This window comes from Vanessa cardui, chromosome 10 (genome assembly GCF_905220365.1).
Source record: "Vanessa cardui chromosome 10, ilVanCard2.1, whole genome shotgun sequence".
In the NCBI taxonomy this organism is placed as follows: domain Eukaryota; kingdom Metazoa; phylum Arthropoda; class Insecta; order Lepidoptera; family Nymphalidae; genus Vanessa; species Vanessa cardui.
In genome coordinates, this window is record NC_061132.1 from 11,346,026 (window position 1) to 11,371,455 (window position 25,430).

The window sequence follows — 25,430 nt, forward strand, 5'->3', positions numbered from 1 at the left end:
AATTACTATATAATTAGGCACCAGCTATATAAATCGTTTATGTCGTGATACTCGATTGGTTTACGCGGCACACAAAATGCATAATATATGAGAGTACATATAAAAACCCCCCAACCGACATGATTTTTCATGAATGCACTACCATCGTTAGTAACTAAGATGATGTCCCTTATTTTATAGTAGTTACACTGGCTTACTCATCCTTGAACACAACAATATATATCGTTGCAAAAGAACATCTGACAAGTGGATGGTATCTATACAGAAAGCGTTGCATAAAACTCTTTCAGCGAGAATGAATGTTTTTGTTTTTCATAGTTGTTGGAGGGGGTTTTGACTTACCCCGGGAATTCCCCCTAGGTGTTGGAGGCCCGCATGGGCGGGCCGATCATCAGGGCGTCACGGTAGCATTCGTAATCCCGTGGCGCCCGCCGAAAGACGGAGAGGGTACCGTCTGGTTTTTTTAGTAGGTAAACCCGGTGATCCTAGGTGCACTCGGCTTCCAGGGAACCGGGGAATCCCACAACTCCCCTTCCCACTTTCCTTCACACGAGGGAAGCGCGTAACGCGTTTTTCCAGCTAGAAAAAAGGGGGTTTTGACTTTGTTTTATAAGATGTTGTGTTTTAGTAGACAGCTGCAACAACAATTATTTTGAATGACTGTTGAATTTCCAAATCACCTTAGACAGACGATTTGGACTTAAATATTTGTCATTCGTGTGACTTAAAATTTTAAAATATTTGTTAAATAAATTAACTTATTTATTCTTATGTTAATGAAATATCGTATGTAAGCCTTTTGTTTCTTTTTTTCAACTGTAATTTGGTTAATTGTTTTCAGCGCGCGTCCTTGTTTTCAATTTCAACATTGTGATAATATTCACATCTTTGTTCGCTGATGTGTTTTTATTACCATGGAGGTTGTATTAATTGGTACAATTAGTTTTTAATAATTCGTTTTTAATATTGAAGGCTGTATGTTACTAATTAAATAACAATGAGGAGGAATAATTAATAAATAATATGATGTTATTAATTATATTTTTCAACAGAATCAAAAGGTTTTATGCTCTAAATTTGTCTATGCTAAGTTGGAAAAAGAGATGGCACAAGAACTTTTTTTTTTTTATTTTACGAGGAAAGGCATTTACGCCTCCCGCCCGGCCGGGGGACCGGGACGGGTATGTGGGACTCAACCGGGGCCATAAGGGCCCCGTGCCAGGGCTGTAGGCCCTGTCCTACCCACTAAAACTATCCTCGGGTTTCCACCATGCCACCGAGTGGTGAGGTAACGGGATCGCCCAGGGCATGCAACCGCGACCCCACCAAATGGCACAAGAACCTAACTGCCAGTCATAAATTCAAATTTGGATTATCATTCTCTTGAGATTTTTCATCCATGTACAATAAACCATTTAGCTGATGTTATCTTATAATTTTTTTTAATACAAAGACAACAGTTTGTTTTTAATATTGCCAGTATCAAACTGCAATAAAAAAATCTTGACAGAATCATGATTACTTTGCTTATTTTTGGCTGTTTATTATCTTTACGTAAATGACATACTAAAAAACAAATTATCACTTTACTATTTCTTTGTTTTGCTATATCTCTGTTATTTATAGTATATATATATAGACTGGGTGACGTGTAGAAAGATATAGAAATGTTCTTCCAATATGTCGTAATAATGCCGTACGTCTCTAAAAAAAAGTCTGGGATAAAAGAAGGATAGCGTGTTCTTAAGTCATATCACCTTAGTTCAGGTATCATTTACAATGTCTGAAGTATGAAATTGTTTTGTTATTATATCTACACTAGTGCTAAACTACATTAGACAGTTATTGGAATATTCCGATCACTTTTTAATATGTAGTTTTTGAGTCCTTTCAAATTAGTTCATTTAGAACCATTTGCAATCGTGCCCTAATCAAATTATGGAGCGTACTATAACGTACCTAGAGGAATTTTATTTCCAACGTTTGATTTCAAAATTTAATTTACACGTAGTGTTTACAACTTTTTATACTAATGTGCCTCTATTCGTCGATATTCAACCAATTAATGGAGGCTATTAACTTCTATTAACCGATTCAAACGCTAACAGAACGAAATCAAATGAGGTTCTGGTACCAAAAAGTTTTTAATGACAACAATATAACTCCTCAAGAGTTTCCAAATAAAAACAATGATTGACAGAACAGAAAGGTACTAAACTGACATATCATTGTCCATTTATAACAGATTATTAGGAAAAAAAAAACAAGTAAATTGGCACCCTGAAGTTAAGACTCATTCTACGAAATAAAATAACCATCAACGCAACATGGGTTTTAAGATGTAATAACACTTGTTCCTTCAACTACACTGTGTAGAGTAAATCTTGGAAAATGTTGACTAGCTTTCGCCTATGGCTTTGCACGCGTTTTAGGGGTTGATAGTCAAGTATTATTTTTATAATATTATTTCATATTATAAGCTATATTATTGTGCAATATTTTGTAATCCATTTAGTATTTTTTGCGGGAAGGAGTAACAACCACACATTCAAACTTTCGCCTTTATAATATAGGTAAGAGATGTACACTGTATTTGGTTTTGATAGTATGTCAGAAAATACCAATGTTAAACCGGGCTATGTGGAATTTATAGCCAGTAATACCACAGTAATGGACGTCTCCGGCAGAGATCGGAGATGTTGTGGGAACGTGTTGGTTGTATTGAAATGTTCCCGTACTCATGGCTGTTCCCATGCTGTGCTCCACTTGTGGCTTGAATCCCCTTTCCACCAACCGCATTTCTCGCTAATGCATACAGCAGCACGAGGTTATACCGGTTACCAACCTCTACAGGGTTTTCTATAAATGTCATGCATAGACAGCCCCTATATTACGTTCCATTTTTGAATCGGCACTTCGACAACCCCGGGAAATGGAGCTGAGGAAGTGCCGATACCACACCATCGATGTTTCCATCCCATTCCCGTTTAGCTGACACTAAGACCATATTGATATCACAAAAAAGCCTACGACGGCTAATGTTCAACTCTGACTCCACTGGCCATCTCGATTTTTTTACATCTCGAAATATTTTAGTAATGACGTCACAGATATGAAAACCTCAATAGAATCGTCGTCCATACATTGACGCCATAGGAATTCAATGAAAGGTAATGAGTTTAAAAGTCAATTGTTTTCATGAAGACACCATTAAAGCTATTGGATATGATTGTGGCAATTGTAGAGCACACATATCTACTATAAGATAATTGGAGTTACTTACAAAAAGTATGTGGGCTAGCATTCATTGGTCTATTTGCTGTCGCCTCGATCATTCACTTGAGTTTAAAAAGATTTTAATAAGTTTTTTCAATTCTATTTGAGAGTTACTGTTTTTATTTAGAAGTTTTTGTAGTAATTATTGATTTTTCGTTGCAGAAGTTAAATATCATTGCCTGTTATCTGAAGATAATGAACGAAAAAAGAATGATATTCATGTAGAGTGTATTAATATTACCTAATTGTCGACGTAAATAGAGTGCAATGATACAAGATCTTCTTTTTTTATTGTATAGGTTGGCGGACGAGCATATGGGCTACCAGATGGTAAGTGGTCACCATTACCAATAGACAATGACGCTGAAAGAAATATTAACTATTTCTTAAATAATCAATGCGCCACTAACCTTGGGAACTAAGATGTTATGTCCCTCGTGCCTGTAGTTACGCTGGCTCATTCATCCTTCAAACCGGAACACTAAAATACTGAGTACTGTTGTTTGGCGGTTGTTTAACCTACCCAGACGGACTTGCACAAAGCCCTGCCACCAAGTAAAGATCTCATTTATAGATTTATTTTGAGGCAGAAATAAAAAAATCTCGCGATTTTTTCTAATCTTTTTTTTATATCTATGACTACGGAGAAGCGACCTCATTAATTTACAGGAAAAACTAAATTAAAAACATAAGTCTTTGGATACTCGGCGGAGACATAATGCGTATCAGCATAATAATCACCTCCTCAAAGCGAATCCGGGTCGTACTTGACCGGTTTTTATAATATCTGGAACACCTGTATATAGGCCACATGGTTATATATATATTATGTACCGTCTTTGTATAACAAATCTGAAAAAACCCTTCAAACCGAAACATAACAACAACAGCCTGTATATATCCCCCCTGGCCTAAGGCCTCCTCTCCCTTTGATGATGATTTTTGGAACCCATTCCACCACGCTGTTCCAATGCGGGTTGGTAGATTTCACAAGTGGCAGAAATTCTATGAAATTAGACACATGCAGGTTTCTCACGATGTTTTCCTTCGCCGAGCGAGATGAACTATAAACACAAATTAAGCACATGAATATTAAGAAGTGCTTGCCTGGCAAACACAACAACAAAAATAATAATGATCTTAATATTATTTCTTCGCCTCATTAACTCCACTGGTGACAGGATGGATGATTTATTCTTCCCAGAGGATCGGAATTGCGGTGCAACATTCTGCTAATATTATTGTCATGATTTGTAGTAGTATCATAAATATTTTGTACAGTAAATATTTTTTTTTATATTATATCTAAAGCAAATATATAACGATTAACATTAAATTGATAAGGCTGTTCGGGCGTAGGTTTTAGGTACGAAAATATCTGACTGTGCACCAACCAAGCTTTTAGGTTTAGCCGTTATAGCGTAACAAACAGACAGTCAGACAGACTTATCCGCGATCTACTTTTCCGGGACCGAAACTAGGACATATTTACTTGAAATTAAGTTAAGTGACTTTAGCAGACGTTCATTAAGAAAGGATGTTTGGAAACTTTAATAGGCAAGTGGAATGGGTAAGTTTGTTGAAGAGCTATATATAGGGTAAAATCGTGCATAATAGATCTATGGAAAAACAATTTGTAAAAGAAACTGGTGCAATACTTTTTATACAAAATCGTTTATGCTGATTGATTATCTTCGCACAGCTAAAACGAGACTAGTAAGCTAAAATTAGAAACACAAGTTTATTTCGTAATGTTAGTGTTCGTGTACTCACAGGTCAGTCACGGTCAGTCAGGGTCAGTCAATATCTGACATTACATGATTGATAGGCGAGGATTCTATTTTAAGCATAGTTTTGATGTCATGTGATTTTACAGAATAGTTCTACTAAGTATAGCTAGCGGCCCTATCACTGTTAATTTTTTTGTTACCAAAAATATTAAAGGGAAATTGTTGTGGAACTATGTAAAGTTCAACAACTTTGATCAAGGACAATTTGATACCTCATACGTATGTACAGTCAGAGTAAGAAAACCTTCGTCAGTTTATAAATTCATTCCTTTATCAAGTGTTAAACTTTTAGTACCTTTTGGATTTATCAAATAATTGCGATGAAATATTCATAATATCATTGTCTATCGGTAAAGAACATCGCTCATACTGAGCACACGAAAATTGATCTTATGGTATAGAACCTTTTCTTACCCTAACTGTACCTATGACTTTTCTTGCACTGATTGTTTATACATTTGTAAACGAAACTTTGATTATATTTCTTACAACTTTCGACGGGTGATGATTAATATATTGCCCTACAAGCTGTCGTGGCATTACTAAAATGCCGGTAACTGACATGATCGATTTTCTCTTTTGATTGCATATTAATAAGAAAAAAATCTCTATCGAAATAATTAATGATCTTATTGTCGATATGTTACATAGGCTTACATTTTTACCACGATAGACAACAGCATTATAGATGTACCACCCCAGCCCGGTGTTGCAGATGTCCATGGGAGGGGGTAGTCACTTTCAATCAGGTGAAAATCCTGCTCGTTTGCCACATATACCATAAAAAAATATACGTTTTTTATGCTATTTTTGTTGGCGGACTAGCATATGGGCCACCTGATGGTAAGTGATCACCACCGCCCAGAGACAATGGCGCTGTAAGAAAATATAACCATTCCTTTCATCGCCAATTCGCCACTAACCTTTGTAACTAAAATGTTATGTCCCTCGTGCTTGTAGTTACACTGGCTCACTCACCCTTAAAACCGGAACACAACAATACCAAGTACTGTTGTTTGGCGTTTGTGTGGGCCATAGCCCACGGCCTCGCGGTTCAAAGGGCCTCGCGTACAACATAACATTGGGATCACAGTACTGAAAAAAAAAACATGGGCCTCGCAAACTGTATCTTGCCCACATTAAGATTCGATCTTGCGCCGCCACTGAATATATGATGAGTGGGTGGTACCTACCCAGACGGGCTCGCACAAAGCCCACCAAGTAATACTTTATAAATGAAACATTCCAAAACTTATCTCAACGTTTAATTTAAAGGTCTATTTTCTTGCACTATAAACTGTTTTCGTAGGCGAAATAGCTTCCATAATGCTACAGTGAACTGGATTACTCATCCCGGTATTACAAGCACACTTTAGATAAGTGTACTAATGATTCATTTTTATCGTAAGCTTCAATCCTGATGCTATGTATGACTGCATATATGGTCATTGAATCTTTTCGTCTATCAGAGATAAAGCATTAAGTTACAGTACTTGAGATATATAAATTATGATAAGGTTTTTGACCGACTTCAAAAAAGGAGTGTTCTCAATTCGACCAATTTTTATGTTTGTGCGCCGATTACTTCGCCATTTATGAACCGATTTTGATGATTCTTTTAGTTAGAAAGGAGGTACACCTAGAATGGTACCATGATGAGATGATGAGATGATGATATGACGTCTGATGGTGGGATCCTGGAGAAATCGAGGGGAACCCTTAAATTTTATAGGCACATGTACCGCGTTTTACATATTTTCTGAAGTTATATCGGCATCCAAACATAACAATAACTATAACTACGTTATATAATCATAAATCGACTTTTAAGAAGTCTAATATTTTTCATTTCATTTTACTTAGGAGGACTCAAAAATATGTTGAATACGCAATTATTTTATAAATTTTTAGTGCATATTTATTTGTTTTACATGTGTTTTGTTTGAAGTCTCTTCAGCCTGCTGAAGACCACCGCCACGGGATCGCTTTCGCATGTTACCATAACGAAAGTGAGACAGATCAGCAGGGAATAATTAATTCTTTGAAAGTATCAGGGGTCAATTTTGATTGGAATTCGGATAATTAATTAATCCCCCGAGAGCCCAGAAGATAAAAAATCCATTCAGGATTTGAAACTGTTCATGCTTTTGAATCTAACGAAAGATTCTGAAGTTTGTTTCCGGGTTGCTCAAGATCGAGATAGTCATAGATATTTAATGTCTTGGCGAGAAAAAAGTTTTTATATCGAATAAATTATAAATTCGAATTGTATGTCTTTTAATTGAGAGTTGTAATTATTATCACGTATCAAACCAGGCGAAGGTACTTATAAAAAAAAATATTTAAATATTTCATCGAAAATATTTTTTTGAACGAATCGTAGAATTAGTTTGAAAAGTATTCGCCGCATTTGATATGAATGAACTGAATTAAATATTACCCGCAGCATTCGACGCAGTTTTTATAAATTATAAATTTATTTAAAAAAAATCAAGTAAAAATTTTAATAGTTTACTTAAATATTTGCGATCATGTTTGGCAGGATATATATTTAAAATATATATTTATAAGTCGTTCTTATTTTATTTTTTTTCGTTATTCCAATTCCAAATTTACTAATCCTAGAACCTTTGTCTATGGTATTGAATGAAAATATCCTAATGGTGTTCGTGACACACATAAGCATGGATGGAGCACGCATAAGTATGATTAGGAAATATAGTTAACAATAATGTACGCAAACACAACATCAATCGATCGCTCGGTCATTTTTAGTCAGCAATTCTGCTGAAAGGGAATGCAGAATGTCTTCATTCTGTTCTAGGTACGAGCTTTTTATTTGGTGGTAAGTGTAGCTCGTCTGGTTATTTCTACTATTGTTGTGTTCCAGTTTGAAGGGTGTGATCTATAAATGCGACAAAGGACATAACTTCTTAGATCTCAGGGTTGTCGTTGCGTTGTTGATATGAGAAATCTTTTATGCATCTTACAATAAATACGTCTGTTAAAAGTGGTGGCTACGTACCATGAGGTGACCAATTTACCATTTCGCCTAAGTTTTTAACAGAATTCATAAGCTCTTATTCTCAGTCGGCCACGTTCATATTTTCAACTAACTGTGTTTAACAAAAATGTTAATGTTGTAGTCTAAGTCACTCCTTAAAATATCAGCTATCTACCAGTGAAGATCCTGTCAAAATCGGTCCAGACGTTCCAGAGATTACCTGTAACAAACAGACAATATATAAAACATATTCATTTAGTATAAAGGGGTTATTTAAACATTACAAACAGACACTCCAGTTTTATTATATGTTTTGATAATTTTTCACTAAAACATACATTTATAAAAACAGCGCTGCCATAGATTGACAAGACGACTCAAGAAATCATAATTATGCAAAACTTACTACCCATATCAATAATAAATATGATAATTTGAAATATTGATCCCTAACCGTGAAGCTTACAGGCTTAACAGATGTCTTATTTAAATATTAAATATGTTATGAACATATAGGTATGTATCTAAGGTAGATAATGCATAATCTGCGTATGATCACACTGTTTAATCTAGGTCGGCCTTGGTACAATTGCGATGTGTTAATTTAAGATCTCTTTGAATGATATAATTATAAACATCGCGTTATAATCGTTAGGCAAATATCTTTACGTTGTTCCGGTTGGAGAGGTGAGTGATCCAGTGTAATTAAAGTCTGAAATGATATGATATCTTAGATGACTTTGACGAGGATTTGTCATTATGGAGTTAAAGATATGAGCTAAATTGCATCGGTATAAAACATTGTGTCCAAAATCATATACAGATTATAATGATTATAAATATATAACGATCATTTGTGAAGCCTTCGTTTTATTGGAAAAAAAGTATTTGCCTTACTTAGTATGTCCCTTCGAAAGTAATTCCGAACATCAATATAGCTGTAAATCTTTAAATAATCACAAGACAGGATTAGTTTAAACGATCTTAAATGATTATAAAACATTCTTTAAGGTTCCTTAACTTAACATAACATTATAATTCGTCTTATTGTTTTTTTTTATAAGAGTATTGTATATTTATTTGTATAAGAATTATTAACCCTTTAAAATACAAACATGAACATATTTAAGGCTTCATATTGGCTCTACAATTAATCAAGAAACAGATATTAGTTTAAATCCTTTATTTAGTTAAGAGTTAGTATTCGTTTTTTAAGTCCAAATTTATTGTAACCTTTAAGAGATAATAAAAGGCTATTATTATTATTATTGGCATCCAACATCTTGGCTTGAATTTAGCCATAGCTAATGAAGCTGATCAAAAGACATATCGAAAGATGTCGGAGTAGCATCAACAGATAGTTGATAACGCTACTGATGCTACTTAATAGAAGTGGTATATCTAGTAATTTTCACGGAAAATATTGATAGCGTGATTCAGCTTTGACACGTCACGTAAAAATTATTGTTATTACAAATTGTTTGATGATTATGCTGGATTCTCTCTCTTCTGCTGATACCTATAGTACGACACAACTTAGATGTAGCATCGACAAATTAAATAAAACCGATTACTGCCGATTTATATAGAAATAGCTCCCTATCGCTCCATTCGTCGCTATTCGTCGCTATAGATTCTCGCGTCAGTTCGACCCGAGAAAGCAAGTGCATGTAAATCGACGTGTCAAATTGACGAATATATTAGGTCACATGATATTACAAGTTATTACGTTTGTGTAAAGATCATATTCACATAAGAAATAAATATTGATAATTTGGGATAGCGTATTTAATTCGGATGTGATCGGTATTACGAATTTTACCGATGCTACATCTAAGTTGTGTCGTACTATAACATTTTCGTTTCGTTATAGAGTTTAACGTTAAAATATTTAACAAAAAATACGTTACTGAACGTGGCGTGACGATTGAAAGTCTAAGTTATTTACACGAATGCGAAAGTCTAGTTAAAAAAAAATCAGTTTAAAAATCTTTTGACAGAAAGAAAACTTTAAAAAATAGGACATGGGACGATGAGTAGAACCATAAAGTAGACACTTGGTTTTAGGGCTTTGGGTCACGAGGTACAGGCACGAGGGACATAACATCAGTTCCTAGATTTCGTAGCGTCTTGGTGTTGTAAGGAACGGTTAAGATATCTTTAAGCAGTTTTAAACATAAACTATCAATGGGCCCCTTAATCAATCAGTTCACATACCAATACAATAAAAAATAAATATCATTTTGAAAATTAACAACGATTTTCCTAATGCGTCTCAAATGCTGTTCATCAGCTACCAAAAATTAAATCAAGACTAAACTGATGCAGGTCCAAGAGGTGAAAATTTCGATTCTATTTCATTCATTCATTCGTTGTCATTTAAATTTAATTACATACGTCAATATCTTCTGAAAACTTAAGCGACAATCGCTATATGACTTATCTAATTCCTAGGCTCGCTGAAAAAAACAATTTTATGTCACTTCCTCGGCAATCGTAAAGACTAATTATTCTAGTAGGTAATAGATACACTTGAAACAATTAGCATGTTAATAATAAATGTGCTATGGAGATTGGCGAGCAACATTGTATCGATATATGTCAAACAGGAAAAGTTAACTAATGCATGGTGATTAACGGCTCATACTTAGCCATTTGCATCCCAGCCTGCAATGATTCCGATAGTAGTAAATATCATACGCCTTATATTGTTTTGTTATCACTTATTTTACTATTTATTTAATAATATAACTATGCTTATAATCAAATTGGATTTTTTTATGGTATAGGCTGGCGGACGAGCATATGGGCCACCTGATGGTAAGTGGTCACCATCGCCCATAGACAATGACGCTGGAAGAGATATTAATTATTCCTTACATCGTCAATGTGCCACCAGATGGGCTTGCACAAAGCCCTACCACCAAGTAAAGGATGGTCTTTTTTAATTTTTTTTTTATGGTATTGGTTGGCGGACGAGCATATGGGCCACCTGATGGTAAGTGGTCACCATCGCCCATAGACAATGACGCTGGAAGAGATATTAACTATTCCTTACATCGTCAATGTGCCACCAACCTTGGGAACTAAGATGTTATGTCCCTTGTGCCTGTAGTTACACTGGCTCACTCACCCTTCAGACCGGAACACAACAATACTGAGTACTGTTATTTGGCGGTAGAATAACTGATGAGTGGGTGGTACCTACCCAGACGGGCTTGCACAAAGCCCTACCACCAAGTAAAGTCTGATTTTAGTATTAAAATAACAGCTTTTTACTTAACATATGTGTATGTGTGTGTGTTTGTAAGTATACAGGTATCTACCAAAAAGAAAAATTTGTACAAATTTTTTCCGTCTGTCTTTGATCCGGCTGGATCGATTTTGACGGGACTTTCTCTGGCATATAACTGATGTAACATGAAGTAACTAAAGACACTTCTGTTTTACAATTATTTTATACTAATGGAAGGACGAAAAAATATGAGCAATTAGATTTTGGTATTTTATGCGAGTTGTTAATAACTCAGCTATATTTTAGACTACTTACAGTTCTTTATTCAAAATCAAAATTATAGTGAATCTACCACCGGTTCTGAATGCGTATTCTACCAAGAAGAACCGGCAAGACACTCAGTAGTTATTCTTTTTCAACATTTAAATATAGAAAGCTATGTACTATTATTAGACTTAACTACTTATTTCCAATTTAATTTTACTTCCAAAATTCCGATAGCAGTGACTGGACAATTTGCTGCGAAATGTTGTTTATTTGGCTTTTCTTCTCCGATGGTCAGAATAGAGTATAACATTTTGTTAGTTAAACATTATTGAACGGCAACAATCGTTTTAGATTCGATAGCGGTAAATTGACAATTTATTTATAGACTTGTAACCTCAAGTAAGGTAAGCCTGTTAATTATTTTCATTTTGAAATTATAATTATGAACAATTATAGTTTGAGCTGAGATGGCCCAGTGGTTAGAACGCGTGCATCTTAACCCATGATCGCGGGTTCACAGGGAAGCACCACTATATATATGTGCTTAATTTGTGTTTATAATTCATCTCGTACTCGGTGGTGACGGAATACATCGTGAGGAAACCCGCATTGTCTAATTTCATCGAAATTCTGCCTCATGTGCATTCCACCAACCCGCATTGGAACAGCGTTGTGGAATAATTTCCAAACCCTCTCCTTAATGGAAGAGGAGGCCTTATCCCAGTAGGAAATTTACAGGCTGTTACTATAGGTTCTAGGAGAAATATAATTATATATTGAGAGAGACCATTATTAATACAGAATTTATTTAATCATCAGTTTTAGATTTTATTTATCCCATAAAATAAATCATGTTATCCGCGTGCATTAAGATAAAGTACATTAAAGTCGGTCAGTATTTGTAAGTCTTAGGGAAATCCTATAATTTCAAGTGAAATATAAAAGTCTTAATCTGTGGTCATAAATGTCAGTTTGATAAGGACATTATGTTTAGTACGACACAACTTAGTTGCAGGATCGGCATTCGTAAAACCGATCACATCCGAATTAAATACGTCCCAAATTACTAATATTTATTTCTTATGTGAATATGATCTGTATACAAACGTAATAACTTGTAATATCATATGACCTGATATATTCGTCAATTTGACACGTATGTACATGCACTTGCTTTCTCGGGTTGAACTGATCTATAGCGACGAATAGCGTCGAATGGCGCGATAGGGATCTATCTGTCTCTATTGGTTGTGTGAATCGACAGTAAGCGGTTTTATTGAATTTGCCGATGCTACATCTAAGTTGTGTCGTACTATACTTATCTAATTGTCAAACTAAATTTGATATGTTTTAACAAGCGCCGGGTTGTAAATTGCTTACTTACCCTCATAACACTTACGGATACCACAAAGTAATGATTAGCATTTTACGAAATCTTTTAGACACTTTTTGTGCTGAAAATTGTTAAGTTAAGGAAAGGAACTAATAATTTCGTCGGACTTCGAACAGTCGTACAGAATTAATGTATATCTATATTAATATTATAAATGTGAAAGTAACTCTTGTCCGTCTGTTGCTCTTTCACGACCAAACCGCTGAACCGAATTTGATGATATTTGGTTCGACGCAAACTTAAACTACTACAAAGGACATAAACTCCTTTTTGCCTGTCAAGTTACAACCAATATCCTAAAACGCTAGTGACACCGCGGGCGACTTCTAGTCATTATATAAAGCTGAAATCTTTATGCATTTGAAAGCTCATTTATTATAGAAAGTAATACTGCCGGAGGTAACTCTCAACGTAGATGAAACCGTGAGGATCGGTTCATCTCTCCTTTTCTTAAAGACCTAAAATACGTATGATATTTATTTTGATTATGAGGAAATTACAATTTCATATAAATAGAAATGCCCTATCTTGTCATAGGCAGATTTTCTATACGCGATTTTTTTTAAGACCAATTGAATACAGAATTATTAATAGTTACAATTTGATGGTGTCTATGCTTGAGTCAGTAACTCTATCAGCGCTCTTAAAGTACACTTAACGATTACATAGAAAATTATAAAGATCCAACAGCGTTATTGTGACAAAATTAATACATCATTATCATTACATAGTATAAAAAAAAGTTGCTTTTTTCGTCCCTACATCGCTATACATGCTTAATACTTTAAAACTACGCAACGGATTTTGATGCGGTTTTTTCAATAGATAAATAATAATAAATAAATAAATAAATATGAGACAACATCATATACATTACTCTGATCCCAATGTAAGTAGCTGAAGCACTTGTGTTATGGAAATCAGAAGTAACGACGGTACCACAAACACCCAGACCCAAGACAACATAGAAAACTAATGGTAATCCACATCGACTCGGCCGGGAATCGAACCCGGGACCTCAGAGTGGCGTACCCATGAAAACCGGTGTACACACCACTCGACCATGGAGGTCGTCGAGATAGAGTGATTCGAGAGGTTTTTTTATATATAACACAAATTCGTAAAGAAACATGATAATTATAGAAGTCTCTACTGTGATGTCATATCATTGCACCCGTGCGAAGCCGGGGTGGATCCCTAGTATCATTATTGTTTATCATTTTGTAATAAGATGCAAGCAAGCAACCGGACGGACGTAAAAATCGACTTTTATATACACAATTTAAAGATACGCGTACTTAACCGCAGTGCGGTAACTCTGCGGGTCGGTTCAAATTCTCTTCCTTCAGCTCGTTAGATCGGCGTTTATTCCTACTTATAATAAGTGAGGTGATAAGTTATATCATTATTAGCGAATCACAACACTACATAAACATAAATATATGTAAATTAATCAGTAGACCACAAAGCCTATTGGCTCTAGATTTTTTTTATTTATTCCACTTATTGTTTTAACCCAATAAATATTGTACACATATAAATATTGGATCCTATGAAGTCTATGGACCAATTGGGCATTATGGACGAAACAAACAACCTGTATTGGCCAAACAATGGGGCCCTTCTAAGGGTTAAGATTTTCTTAAAACGTATTGCACAAATTTTGCATATGAAAACTCACTAACCTAAGCATGATCGTAATTAAACCCCGAGACATATTTTGTACCATGAATTTGCAAGTTTGAACATTTGTCGTATCATCATTTTCCAAAAATTTTAATGATAATATCCTAGCAAAGCATGATAAGCAGAAGAGGAAAAGGTACCGAACTGTTTGGCCTTTGCCTATTTATACATTATAGATATATTTTTAATCTGTCTCGTTATAAAACCAGGACAGATTATGAAGATAACAATCTTTGAATTGCCACACATGAAGAACCAGTTATCAGCGAAGGTTGTTTTATATTTAACTAATTGCTCCAAACCGTTTCACTTCTGTCAAATTTGGCTCATTATTCTCCATCTGTGGATGTCTGATGTTATATTGTTTAACCTTTTTCAGTAAATGCACTATCTAACGGAGAAAGACTTTCTGAAATCGGTTTGGTAGATTCCAATATTAGCGCACTGAAACAAGCAATTAGTCATATATGTATAATATTCGTATAGATCACTACATAGTATAAAACAAAGTCACTTTCTCTTTCTCTATCTCCCTTTGTAAGCTTAATTCTTTAATACTACGCAATGGATTTTGAGGCGTTTTTTTTAATAGATAGAGTGAATCGAGAGGAAGTTCTTTGTATATAATACATGGACAATATACCAAAGAAACACTGACAATTTTTGAAAGTTTGTAATGTGATGTCGTTAATAAAAAAAATCTTTAGTATATTTAGTATCAGTATTGCACCCGTACGAAGCCGGGGCGGTTCGTTAGTAAATAGAATATGATTTACTAAGTAAGTCAATTTAGTTTGAAATAAAATATCCAAAGGCGTATATTTTAGCAGTTGGAGTCTTTCAGCACAATGAGCGTCCATTGAGTATCCAATTATCGTCTACATCAGACCTTGAGTATAAGCGACCCAGTTTCGTAAGCACCTGTAATTCAAACGCTTTACGTTTCTCTCAGTTGCTAATGAACTTCGCGATGGCTATTTCTTTTAAGCACATAAAAGAGTTTTTTTGTTTTTAAGTTTATTATTTTATTGCAAGCCACATTTACAATGTTGCCATTGCGAAATTACTTTATGGCGTAAATAGTTATTTTGGGTCCCAATCAAGAAAAAAGGGAAAATCCCTTATGGAAAGGAACGAGAACTGAGGAACGTTGAAGGAGAAGTTGGCTAGTCTTCTTCAGCTGATATTTCTACAAGTTTTTAACATACGTACATTTATACACCTCGGTATCCTCGTAAATTATTATTGTTATTATTATTATTTATTATTCATTATTGTTTAAATTCCATAAGCAAAGATTAAGGACTTTTGTATATTTTCAATTTAATTTGAGGCATTTTTTAAATATAAATTTAATATAAATTTCGGTGTAGTTTCATCACATTCCGATATGATACACTTATTTGCTTCGTACTTCGAACTATGTAGTTATTTGCATTGATTAAAAAAGAATCTCAATAAAACGTGGTTTAAATTTCCTGTCACAAATGCATGCTAAGTTGTAGATAAAAATAGTTGCACATTTATTAATTTAGCATATGTTTGTAATAGTTATAGACATACTATATGTTTCATCGTTATGCTAATGAGATGCTTTAAGACTTGATATTATTATCGCTTCTGTCAACGAACACCATATTTTTTTTATTTGGTTCCGAATCTTTTAACCAATAACATCGTTATTTCATTGAGCTATTTTCTTGTACTTAACGTCAATTATGTCCAAATTGTCTTTTAGCCAATTGTAATTTCTCCATTGTTTTTCATTTGCCCTGTAAAATCTGTCTTCTAAAGTAAATAACTATAAAATTTGTTTTCAAATGGAGTTGATAACGTTTTGTTATCAGATAAAACGATGCACCCACTCGATAGCAGGCATTTGTACTAATTAGTACGGCATGGGAAATTCATGGGACGGTAAAGGCGCGTGGCCTATGAATATAGAGAGAAAATCTAAGAGGACCTAACTTACATTAAATTTCAGTAAAGTAGACGATTGAGTAAGCTTGTCTGGGAAAACGTGCCAAGTGTCAAGTCTCAGAGGTGGGATGACGTTAAAATGTGTCAATATTATAGAGAATACAACTTGGTAAAACTTGGTAAATTATACAATCGTTTTTACTCAGGTATTGTGAATGCAAGTGGTAAAAATGTTAGAACTATTTAAAAAAATAACTCAAATAATATAAGTTTTATGACAGTCAGTTTCAGTTTAACGAATGAAACCCCTCAAGAGAAAAGTAACATAGAAAAAGTGTGAAAAAATCGCAACAGAAAACTCGCAGTACGCTTGCGAACTATAAGAAGTTCAGCTAACTTTTTTTGAAAATGGCAGTCGATATGGCCGTATCGATAGTACCACCTCATCATATAAGCAATAGTATTTTTGTGTTCCGTTTAGAAGAGTGAGTAACTACAGATGTGCCATGTTAATTAAAAGAAATAAACCTCTAAGTGTTCAAATATTTAGTTTCCTCCAACCGAACTTAGAGAAATATTGAATGTCACCGAAAACTTATAATTAATGTTTTGATGTTTACAATATCTAATCGGTTATTTTCGACCATATCTAAAGAATGGCAAATCTGCTTAGATATTAATCCAGTCTCCATAAATAACTGATTATTAATGGATATTGTTTATCCTCTGACTTAAGACATGGGCTGCTTAACACTCGGCACACCCTTTCGCTCACTCGTCTTCAGTAAGCTCAACAAAATATTGGTGATAAGATCGTAACTACCTGAATTGCAAAACCCAGTTCTAATTCAATATTTTACAATAGATTTGGCGATTGTCTGACTAAACTTCAACGCTCAAATCATTATGACGATGATGGTTTTCAAAATCGAAAATTTCGGTAATGCTCAAGCTTTATTCTTGTTCCAATAAAATAAACTCAGGCTGTCAATCTCCATAACTCTCACAGAAAGAAATAAGTATCTTGCCATTGTCTTACTTACAATGCATGTTGCAAATTTTTTAGCGATTAGCAAAAAGTTCATTATACATTTTGCCTGCTGCGTCTCATGTTGGAATGGCGCACCATGTCCGTATTTTTTTTGCTTTTTCGTGCAAAATAAAGACTCACTCATAACGCATATATTAATTACTATAATATCAAAGATCCAAAACGAATATGTTAATTCCAGATATGCGCCTTAGCGAAACAGTTGGATTTATCAGAACGGCAGGTCGAGAGGTGGTGGCGTCTCCGCCGTAGTCAGGACAAACCCTCGACGCTCGTCAAGTTTTGCGAGAATGCGTGGAGGTGTAATTTCTATATCTTCAACTTCTCGTATGGGTTCTTCATCTTGTGGGATAAGGAGTGGCTCTGGGATATCGATCAGTGTTACATTGGGTATCCTCATCAGGTTAGTTTAGAAATGAAAATTATATGACGAAATGTGATACACTCAATAATACCGTTTGATGTTATATAATACGGGATATTTACCATGTTCTTTATTTTTATTCGGAGGAGCTCGATATTTCGACATTATCTACGAATGTCTTGTTCACGAGTCTCGTGAAAACACATGATAAATATCCCGTTTTTAATGATTGTAATAATAATAATAACCATGTTGATTTAAAATCTTATTATTAATTTATTTGAACAAAGATATGTTTCCGTAATAATACAATTAATACCGTAATAAATTGAAAATATCAAGTTCAAATCAAAGTTAATTGACTGTTACCAACATTGAAAATTGGCGTAAAAGGAATATAATTAAATTTCTTAACCTTTTCAGGGTCTAACTAGTGACGTATGGTGGTATTACATGATATCAGCGGCGTTCTACTGGTCGCTGACGCTGTCCCAGTTCTCGGACGTGAGACGCAAAGATTTCTGGCAGATGTTCGTGCACCACCTCGCGACCATTGCGTTGCTGTCCTTCAGCTGGGTCTGCAATCTGTATCGTATCGGCACGCTGGTGCTGCTTCTGCACGATTGTGCTGAAATATTCCTAGAGGTAAAATCTTTGGTGTGACTATATTTATAAACTGCTTTTAATTATAAGTTTTAAGTGTGACCTGCTTCCTCGTAATTGCCTTTGGTTTCATAAGATCAAAACTCACCTGTACAGGTAAGAATTAAATAGTCTGCCTTAGATTGTTTGTCAAGCAAAATAATCTTGTAAAAAACGAAGTCATTTCGACGCTTGGATCTTTTAAGCCACACGATGGATTTTGATGCCGTTGTCATCAATAGAAAGAGGGTTTCAAGTGGAAGATGTGTATAACACGTGCATTTATTAGTAGAGTTAGTTTTTTTAGTAGTTAAGATAAACGGAATAACGACGAAAGTAAAAAATATTTAATATTTTTGGTCTTCCATCTAAATGTTGTCTTATAGTAGTTGTATTGAGTAAAAATAAACGACAAATTATTATTTCTTATGTCAGATTAATTCAAAAATAAAACATTTATTAATCACAATAATTGGTCAGCTTACGCATAGCGTAAATATTTTTATAATGCTTTGGATCTTCCTAAAAATAGGATTATGAGCGTTTTACTTACTTGTTATGTCATTTGTGTAATCTTGAAATTCGTGAAAAGGGTCTAGTTTTGTTAACATTTATATATGGTATGTGATATGATGTTGTTTTTGGTGCGTTTCAGGCTGCGAAGGCGTCGAAATACGCGAATTATCAGAAACTATGTGACGCGATATTTGCAGTTTTCACAATACTCTGGATCGTCACGAGATTGGGAATATATCCGTTCTACATTATTTGGAGGTTTGTTCTGGAACAGCTGGATATTATATATTACTTTTCTTGCCTTAAAATATATGAAATAAATAATAAGAAAAATTATTATATGCCGTAACACAATATACGCCTATATAAATAGTCATTAGAACTCAACTATTCAGTTGCGCGCATTTTTTTGTTAACTTGATTATATATGCATATAACATAAACAATAATAATAGTAATCCATTTATTTATTGCTTTTACATATTAAATCTGTCAGATATATATGTAATCATGAAAGCAAGGTGAGAAAAAAAATCAGATAATTAAAAATTATCGAAAGTAATGATAAATATATTTTATTTTAAAGTATCTATATTTAACCAGTACATAGAAGACGTGATAATAAACTGAACTGATATATCGTAACTATATGACCATTTATACTTCTTTTTTATTATTTTTTTTTTATGGTATAAGTTGGTGGACGAGCAGATGGGCCACCTGATGGTAAGTGGTCACCATGACCCATAGACAATGACGCTGTAAGAAATATTAACTGTTCCTTACATCGTCAATGTGCCATCAATCTTGGGAACTAAGTTGTTATGATCCTTGTGCCTGTAGTTACACTGGCTCACTCACCCTTCAAACTGAAACACAACAATACTGAGTACTGTTACTTGGCAGTAGAATAACTGATGACTGGGTGGTACCTACCCAGACGGGCTTGCACAAAGCCCTACCACCAAGTAACTCTCTTCAAACTCTCGCCTGCCATTGATCTGCCATTGATATTCTTACGTCTCTTTCAGCACGTCAATACGAGCACCGATGCTCCTGCCAATGTTCGCGGCGTACTACTTCTTCAACGCCCTCCTCTGTCTGTTACTGGTCCTCCATATGGTGTGGACGTGGCTGATATTGCAAGTCGCGTATAAGGCGATCAACGCTGGAAAGGTAAGTTACAGAAATTTTCATTATTAATTGCTTTCAAAGAAAAGTTTCATGTATCAAGCATTCTTAGTCTAACAATTCGGAAATACGTGGATATTATTTTTAAACGAGTAAAATTCCGCAGACATTTTAACTTTGCCGTCTCGTAAATTCAAAACGTATATAAAAATACATTGGTAAAAAAGGCGTATTATTCGATACAAGATTTTGTAGATGATAAAAAGGCGTGGAATGTTGACCTGTTGACTTCCAGGCAGGATATATTAATTTGAATAATTGTATTAACTAACATGACTGTATTTTTTTTAATGTTGAAAAAGAGTAACTACTGAGTTTCTTGCCGGTTCTTCTCGGTAGAATCTACTTTCCGAACCGGTGGTAGCTTCACTTAATTGTTAAATGACGATTCAAAAGTGCTTGTAAAAGCCAACTTGAATAAAGTTTATTTTGATTTTGATTTTTTTATGTTTTGGTTGAATATCGACACCCAATGACATTATTTTAAAAACGTATCGCGTTCGATTTTAAAAAAGGCCGTTGTTTTCGACGTAGACTTTTATTTATATTTTTTTTTTTTAGATGTTCTAATGATTTTTTGGTAGTTTTAAATATCGAATGCTCAACGGAAATTTTGCGTTTCAGATAGAAGGAGATATCAGAAGTTCTAGTTCGGACGTTAGCGACAGTTCGCATCAGTCCAATCACAGCACGCCTAACAGATACAATAGCAAAAAGTAAGTCAAATCCCTACAGCTTATATATTTAATTAGTTTTGCCTGCGTTTGATTTTAACACTAATTCTAAAAGAGCCTAAGTTACTCCTTATTACATCAAGTGTTTGCCAGTTAAATGCCAGTCCAGCCACTCCAGAGATTAGCCGAAACAAATAGATACATACAACAACAGCCTGTAAATTCCCACTGCTGGGCTAAAGGCCTCCTCTCCCTTTGAGGAGAAGGTTTGGAACATATTCCACCACGCTGTTCCAATGTGGGTTGGTGGAATACACGTGTGGCAGAATTTCTATGAAATTTGTCACATGCAGGTTTCCTCACGATGTTTTCCTTCACCGCTGAGCACGAGATGAACTATAAAGACAAATTAAGCACATGAACCAGCGGTGCTTGCCTGGGTTTGAACCCGCAATCATCGGTTAAGATGCACGCGTTCTAACCACTGGGCCATCTCGACTCTACCGAGACATGAGACTGTACCGTATACATACATATGCATTCAATAAAAATCGATTATTTAAATATTACAAACATACAATCATATTTTATTATATGTGTAGATAATATAAGCACTTATCTTCATTGTCTCGAACAGTGATCAAGGTCAAATTTAATAATCATAGTGAAAATTGAAAACTACATACATTACGTCATCCTGCCATTGACCAATGACAATATAATTATAGAGTAAATAAGATAATTTGATTTTGACTACTCTCGACTTTACTCGGTGGTAGGGCATTGTGCAAGCCCGTCTGGGTAGGTACCACCCACTCATCAGTTATTCTACCGCCAAATAACAGTACTCAGTATTGTTGTGTTCCGGTCTGAAGGGTGAGTGAGCCAGTGTAACTACAGGCACAAGGGACATAACATCTTAGTTCCCAAGGTTCGTGGCACATTGACGATGTAAGGAATAGTTAATATTTCTTACAGCGTCATTGTCTATGGGCGATGGTGACCACTTACCATCAGGTGGCCCATATGATCTTCTGGCAACCACTAACCAACAAGTAACACTTAATAACTACTAATTGTCGCCGGTGGCTTTGCTCGGTTTTTATGGGATTGGTTGTCAGTCAAAAAAGTAGCCTATGTCCTTAAGTGGATTTCATGTTTGCTTCACATCAAATTTCAGCAAATTCGGTTCATTGATTTGGTTGTGAAAAAGCGACAAACAGATTTACTTTCTCATTTATAATATTAGTGTATAGTGTATACTAGGTTATGTTTGTCCACAAATTATACCACTTAATTACATAGTTCTGTTGGCTTAGAAAAACGTAACATTCCACTTTAAGTTATCAACGTTTAAATTATACAAGCTTAAGAAATATAACTAACTTTTATTGCTGTCTTTACTCTCAGCAGTCACACACATTAAGACATCTTGTTAGTACGAGCATCACTCGAGTCGAACATTTTTCTTTTTTCTGTTTTTTTTTGCTCGGAAAAACGCGTTACGCGCTTCCCCTATGTGATGGAAGGTGGGGAGGGGGTGTGGGACTCCCCGTTTCTTGGACGCCAGTGCGCCCAGGTCCACCGGGTTTACCCACTAAAAAACCAGCGGTACCATCTCCGTCTTTCGGCGGACGCCACGGGATCGCTTACGCAGGCTACCTTGACGCCCTGACTCAAGTCGTACCTAAATCAATAGATCAATATCTAAAATATATATTAGACTATTATATTTGTTCATTGAAAATTTGACTCTGTAATAACCAAGTTTGGGTAGATGTGGTTTTCACATAATTTACTTTAATCGAAAGCAATACTGTTTTATAACAATGAATAGTCACTGAATTTCGCCTTGAAAAATGTTTATATGTCTTGCCGCCCAATGGCGATTCATAGCATGATATACTAGTAACTTAAAATGCGAGTAAAACAGTGTTAACGAGTTAGTACTTTATTAGTGAGTGAGTAAGGACTATTTTTGTGTTTCGTTTTGAGGCTTGAGTGAACCATCACATCACGTGGTAATGTTCCTGATGTTTTGATGTTTACAAATATATGTAGGTCGTATTGGCCACTTCCCAACAAGTATCATACATACTTGCCAGTTTCTCTGCCTACTACAAAAAAGTAAGGCGAAATAAATAAAAATATTTAAGGTATATTCATTATATTATAGTTTAAAAATATTTTTTTAACAATGTATAAAAATTATATAAATGTGTGCATTATTTTATTACTAGCGACCGGCCCCGGCTTCGCACGGTATAATATAGATACTGAATATACTACAGAATTTGATTATTTACGACATAATATTATAAACTTCTAAAATGATCAGTATTTCTTTACTATATTGTCCATGTATTATATACAAAAACCTTCCTCTCGAATCACTCTATCTATTAAAAAAACTGCATCAAAATCCGTTGCGCTAAAGATTTAAGCATACAAAGGGACATAGGGACAGAGAAAGCAACTTTGTTTTATACTATGTAGTGATTATTATTATTAAAAATAATAAGCGTTAATTATTGCTTGATTATCATAAAACTATTTTTATATTTCCAGGAGTACATAGGGGTCGGCATTTTTATATCAGCATCTAATTGGAGAGCAGCAGTGTGGAGAACGTAAATACATTTTTAAATATCGAATAATATCACAACCGCTATGATTTACACTAAAATAACCCAACGTAGACGAAAAACACAGATAATAATTTGTCCCAAGCAACGCTAAGTGAAGTCAGTGTTGCCATGTTACATTGACTCTTTGTTTTTATTTTTAAGATTGTTTTTATAGTAATAGTTATATATTTTTTTGTCGTATTTGATATGGAATTCTAATTGACATTTTTTTTTTCTTTTATAAAGTAATTTAATTCCGCTCTTGTTGGTGGAATATTTTTGTTGTCTGTACCAAAGTTTACGAGTCAAAATTCCAAATCGTAGGTTAGTCGTTAATCTAAAAATAATACACCAAAAAGTTTTTTCTTTATTTTCGTTATATATTTAGATTTTTTAACATTAATGTTCCTTCGCTTTTTGCATTTATTTTATGTGGGGTCAGGTTTTCGTAAAAAAACGACTTGGGACCACTGTCGGTTAAGTTAATTTAAAAATAAATACGTTTAGTAAATAGTCCTTTCTGTAGACTATTCCAATGGCAAAAGGTGAAAATAACTAACCTATAAATTTGAACTTGAATTGACATTTGACATTGACACAAAATAATCTATGGTATACACAAAAATGTCGGCGAAGGTTTTATTGGAACTTAAGAAATTATAGTGAATGCTATTTATATGATAAGTGCAACAGTGTTGTATTTAAAATAAAGATGTGTATAAAAATCAGAAGCATCAGCTAATCGCAAATAATTCAAAATCTATGGTTTGTTCATCTTAAGTCCTTTTGCCATTGTAATGTCCTACAATTAATTTTCATAATAGCACAAAACAATCATATTGAAATAATATATAATAATGAAAATGTTACATAATACAAGTACATATAACTTTATCACGTTATTCAATTATGTTACAGATATAAAGTAGATTCTTCCAGTGTTTGATAGTTAAAAATTAATGTTAACGATTAAAACAAATTTACTCGCGTTACCGTGAAGGCTTTTACAAATTCGAAGTGGCAACATATTTACAACGCTAATAATAATACAAACGCTATTAATATGAATAAGTATCGAAGTATTTTTAACATATTATTTATTCAATTTATTGTATTTTAAAAATAAGTATTATCATTGATAAATTATTTTTTACAATTATTTAATTCGATTTGTTATCTATTCATTGATAACACAATGTCCGATATCACGCAGGTGTCCACAGTCATGTTAGAACTAAATTAGATGATTAGATAAAGCAAAAAACATGTGCATGTTTCGAATTTTTTCTGTTCTTTTTTTTATATTGATAACACAAATCGTAAACAGTTACCATAAACAATATGGAATGGATTGTCATACAGAGTAAAAAGCGGCCCTGAACAGTTTTGTCTACGGTTTTATTTATGATATTATATATTCAGAACTGGATTGAAAGGCCGGGAGTCCCTGAGGCCACAAAGGAGTGGAGGCCCTAATTAGATAATAATTAGGTCATTAATAAATTAAATTGAACATTTTCATTCCTGTCAGATATGCTTGTCAATAATATACTTCTTTATATGAGTAACTTTTAAAAAAATAATTAATAATATATTGTTATTATTTGTCTATACGAACATATCTTAGTCTGTACATATTACCTTAAAATTGTAAACCGTTGTTATGTTATTGGCGCCCCTCTCTTGTGGAGGCCCTAGGGCTTTTGCTCTGGTCTGGCCCACAAATAGGCCCTTCAATAAGAGATTTGTTTTAATTGTTTTTTTATTCACATTTTTGAAGATAACATTTTTATC

At 34.3% G+C, this 25,430-nt stretch overlaps 1 protein-coding gene across 3 annotated transcripts in view; it reads left to right on the forward strand.

Moving 5' to 3' along the window:
• LOC124533176 (ceramide synthase 5) overlaps nt 1-25,195 on the forward strand; it is a 32,750-nt gene extending 7,555 nt beyond the window's left edge. For 2 of the 3 annotated variants that reach the window (XM_047108345.1, XM_047108347.1), the window contains 6 exons: nt 17,804-18,025; nt 18,410-18,631; nt 19,284-19,402; nt 20,176-20,320; nt 20,960-21,051; nt 23,578-25,195. In XM_047108345.1, the coding sequence (XP_046964301.1) occupies nt 17,804-18,025; nt 18,410-18,631; nt 19,284-19,402; nt 20,176-20,320; nt 20,960-21,051; nt 23,578-23,587 (810 nt within the window). In that variant the 3' untranslated portion in view covers nt 23,588-25,195. Of the gene's footprint in view, nt 1-17,803; nt 18,026-18,409; nt 18,632-19,283; nt 19,403-20,175; nt 20,321-20,959; nt 21,056-23,577 lie in introns of those variants that run through there. The other variant, XM_047108346.1, reaches the window with a different exon arrangement.
• Nucleotides 25,196-25,430: the final 235 nt, after the last annotated feature.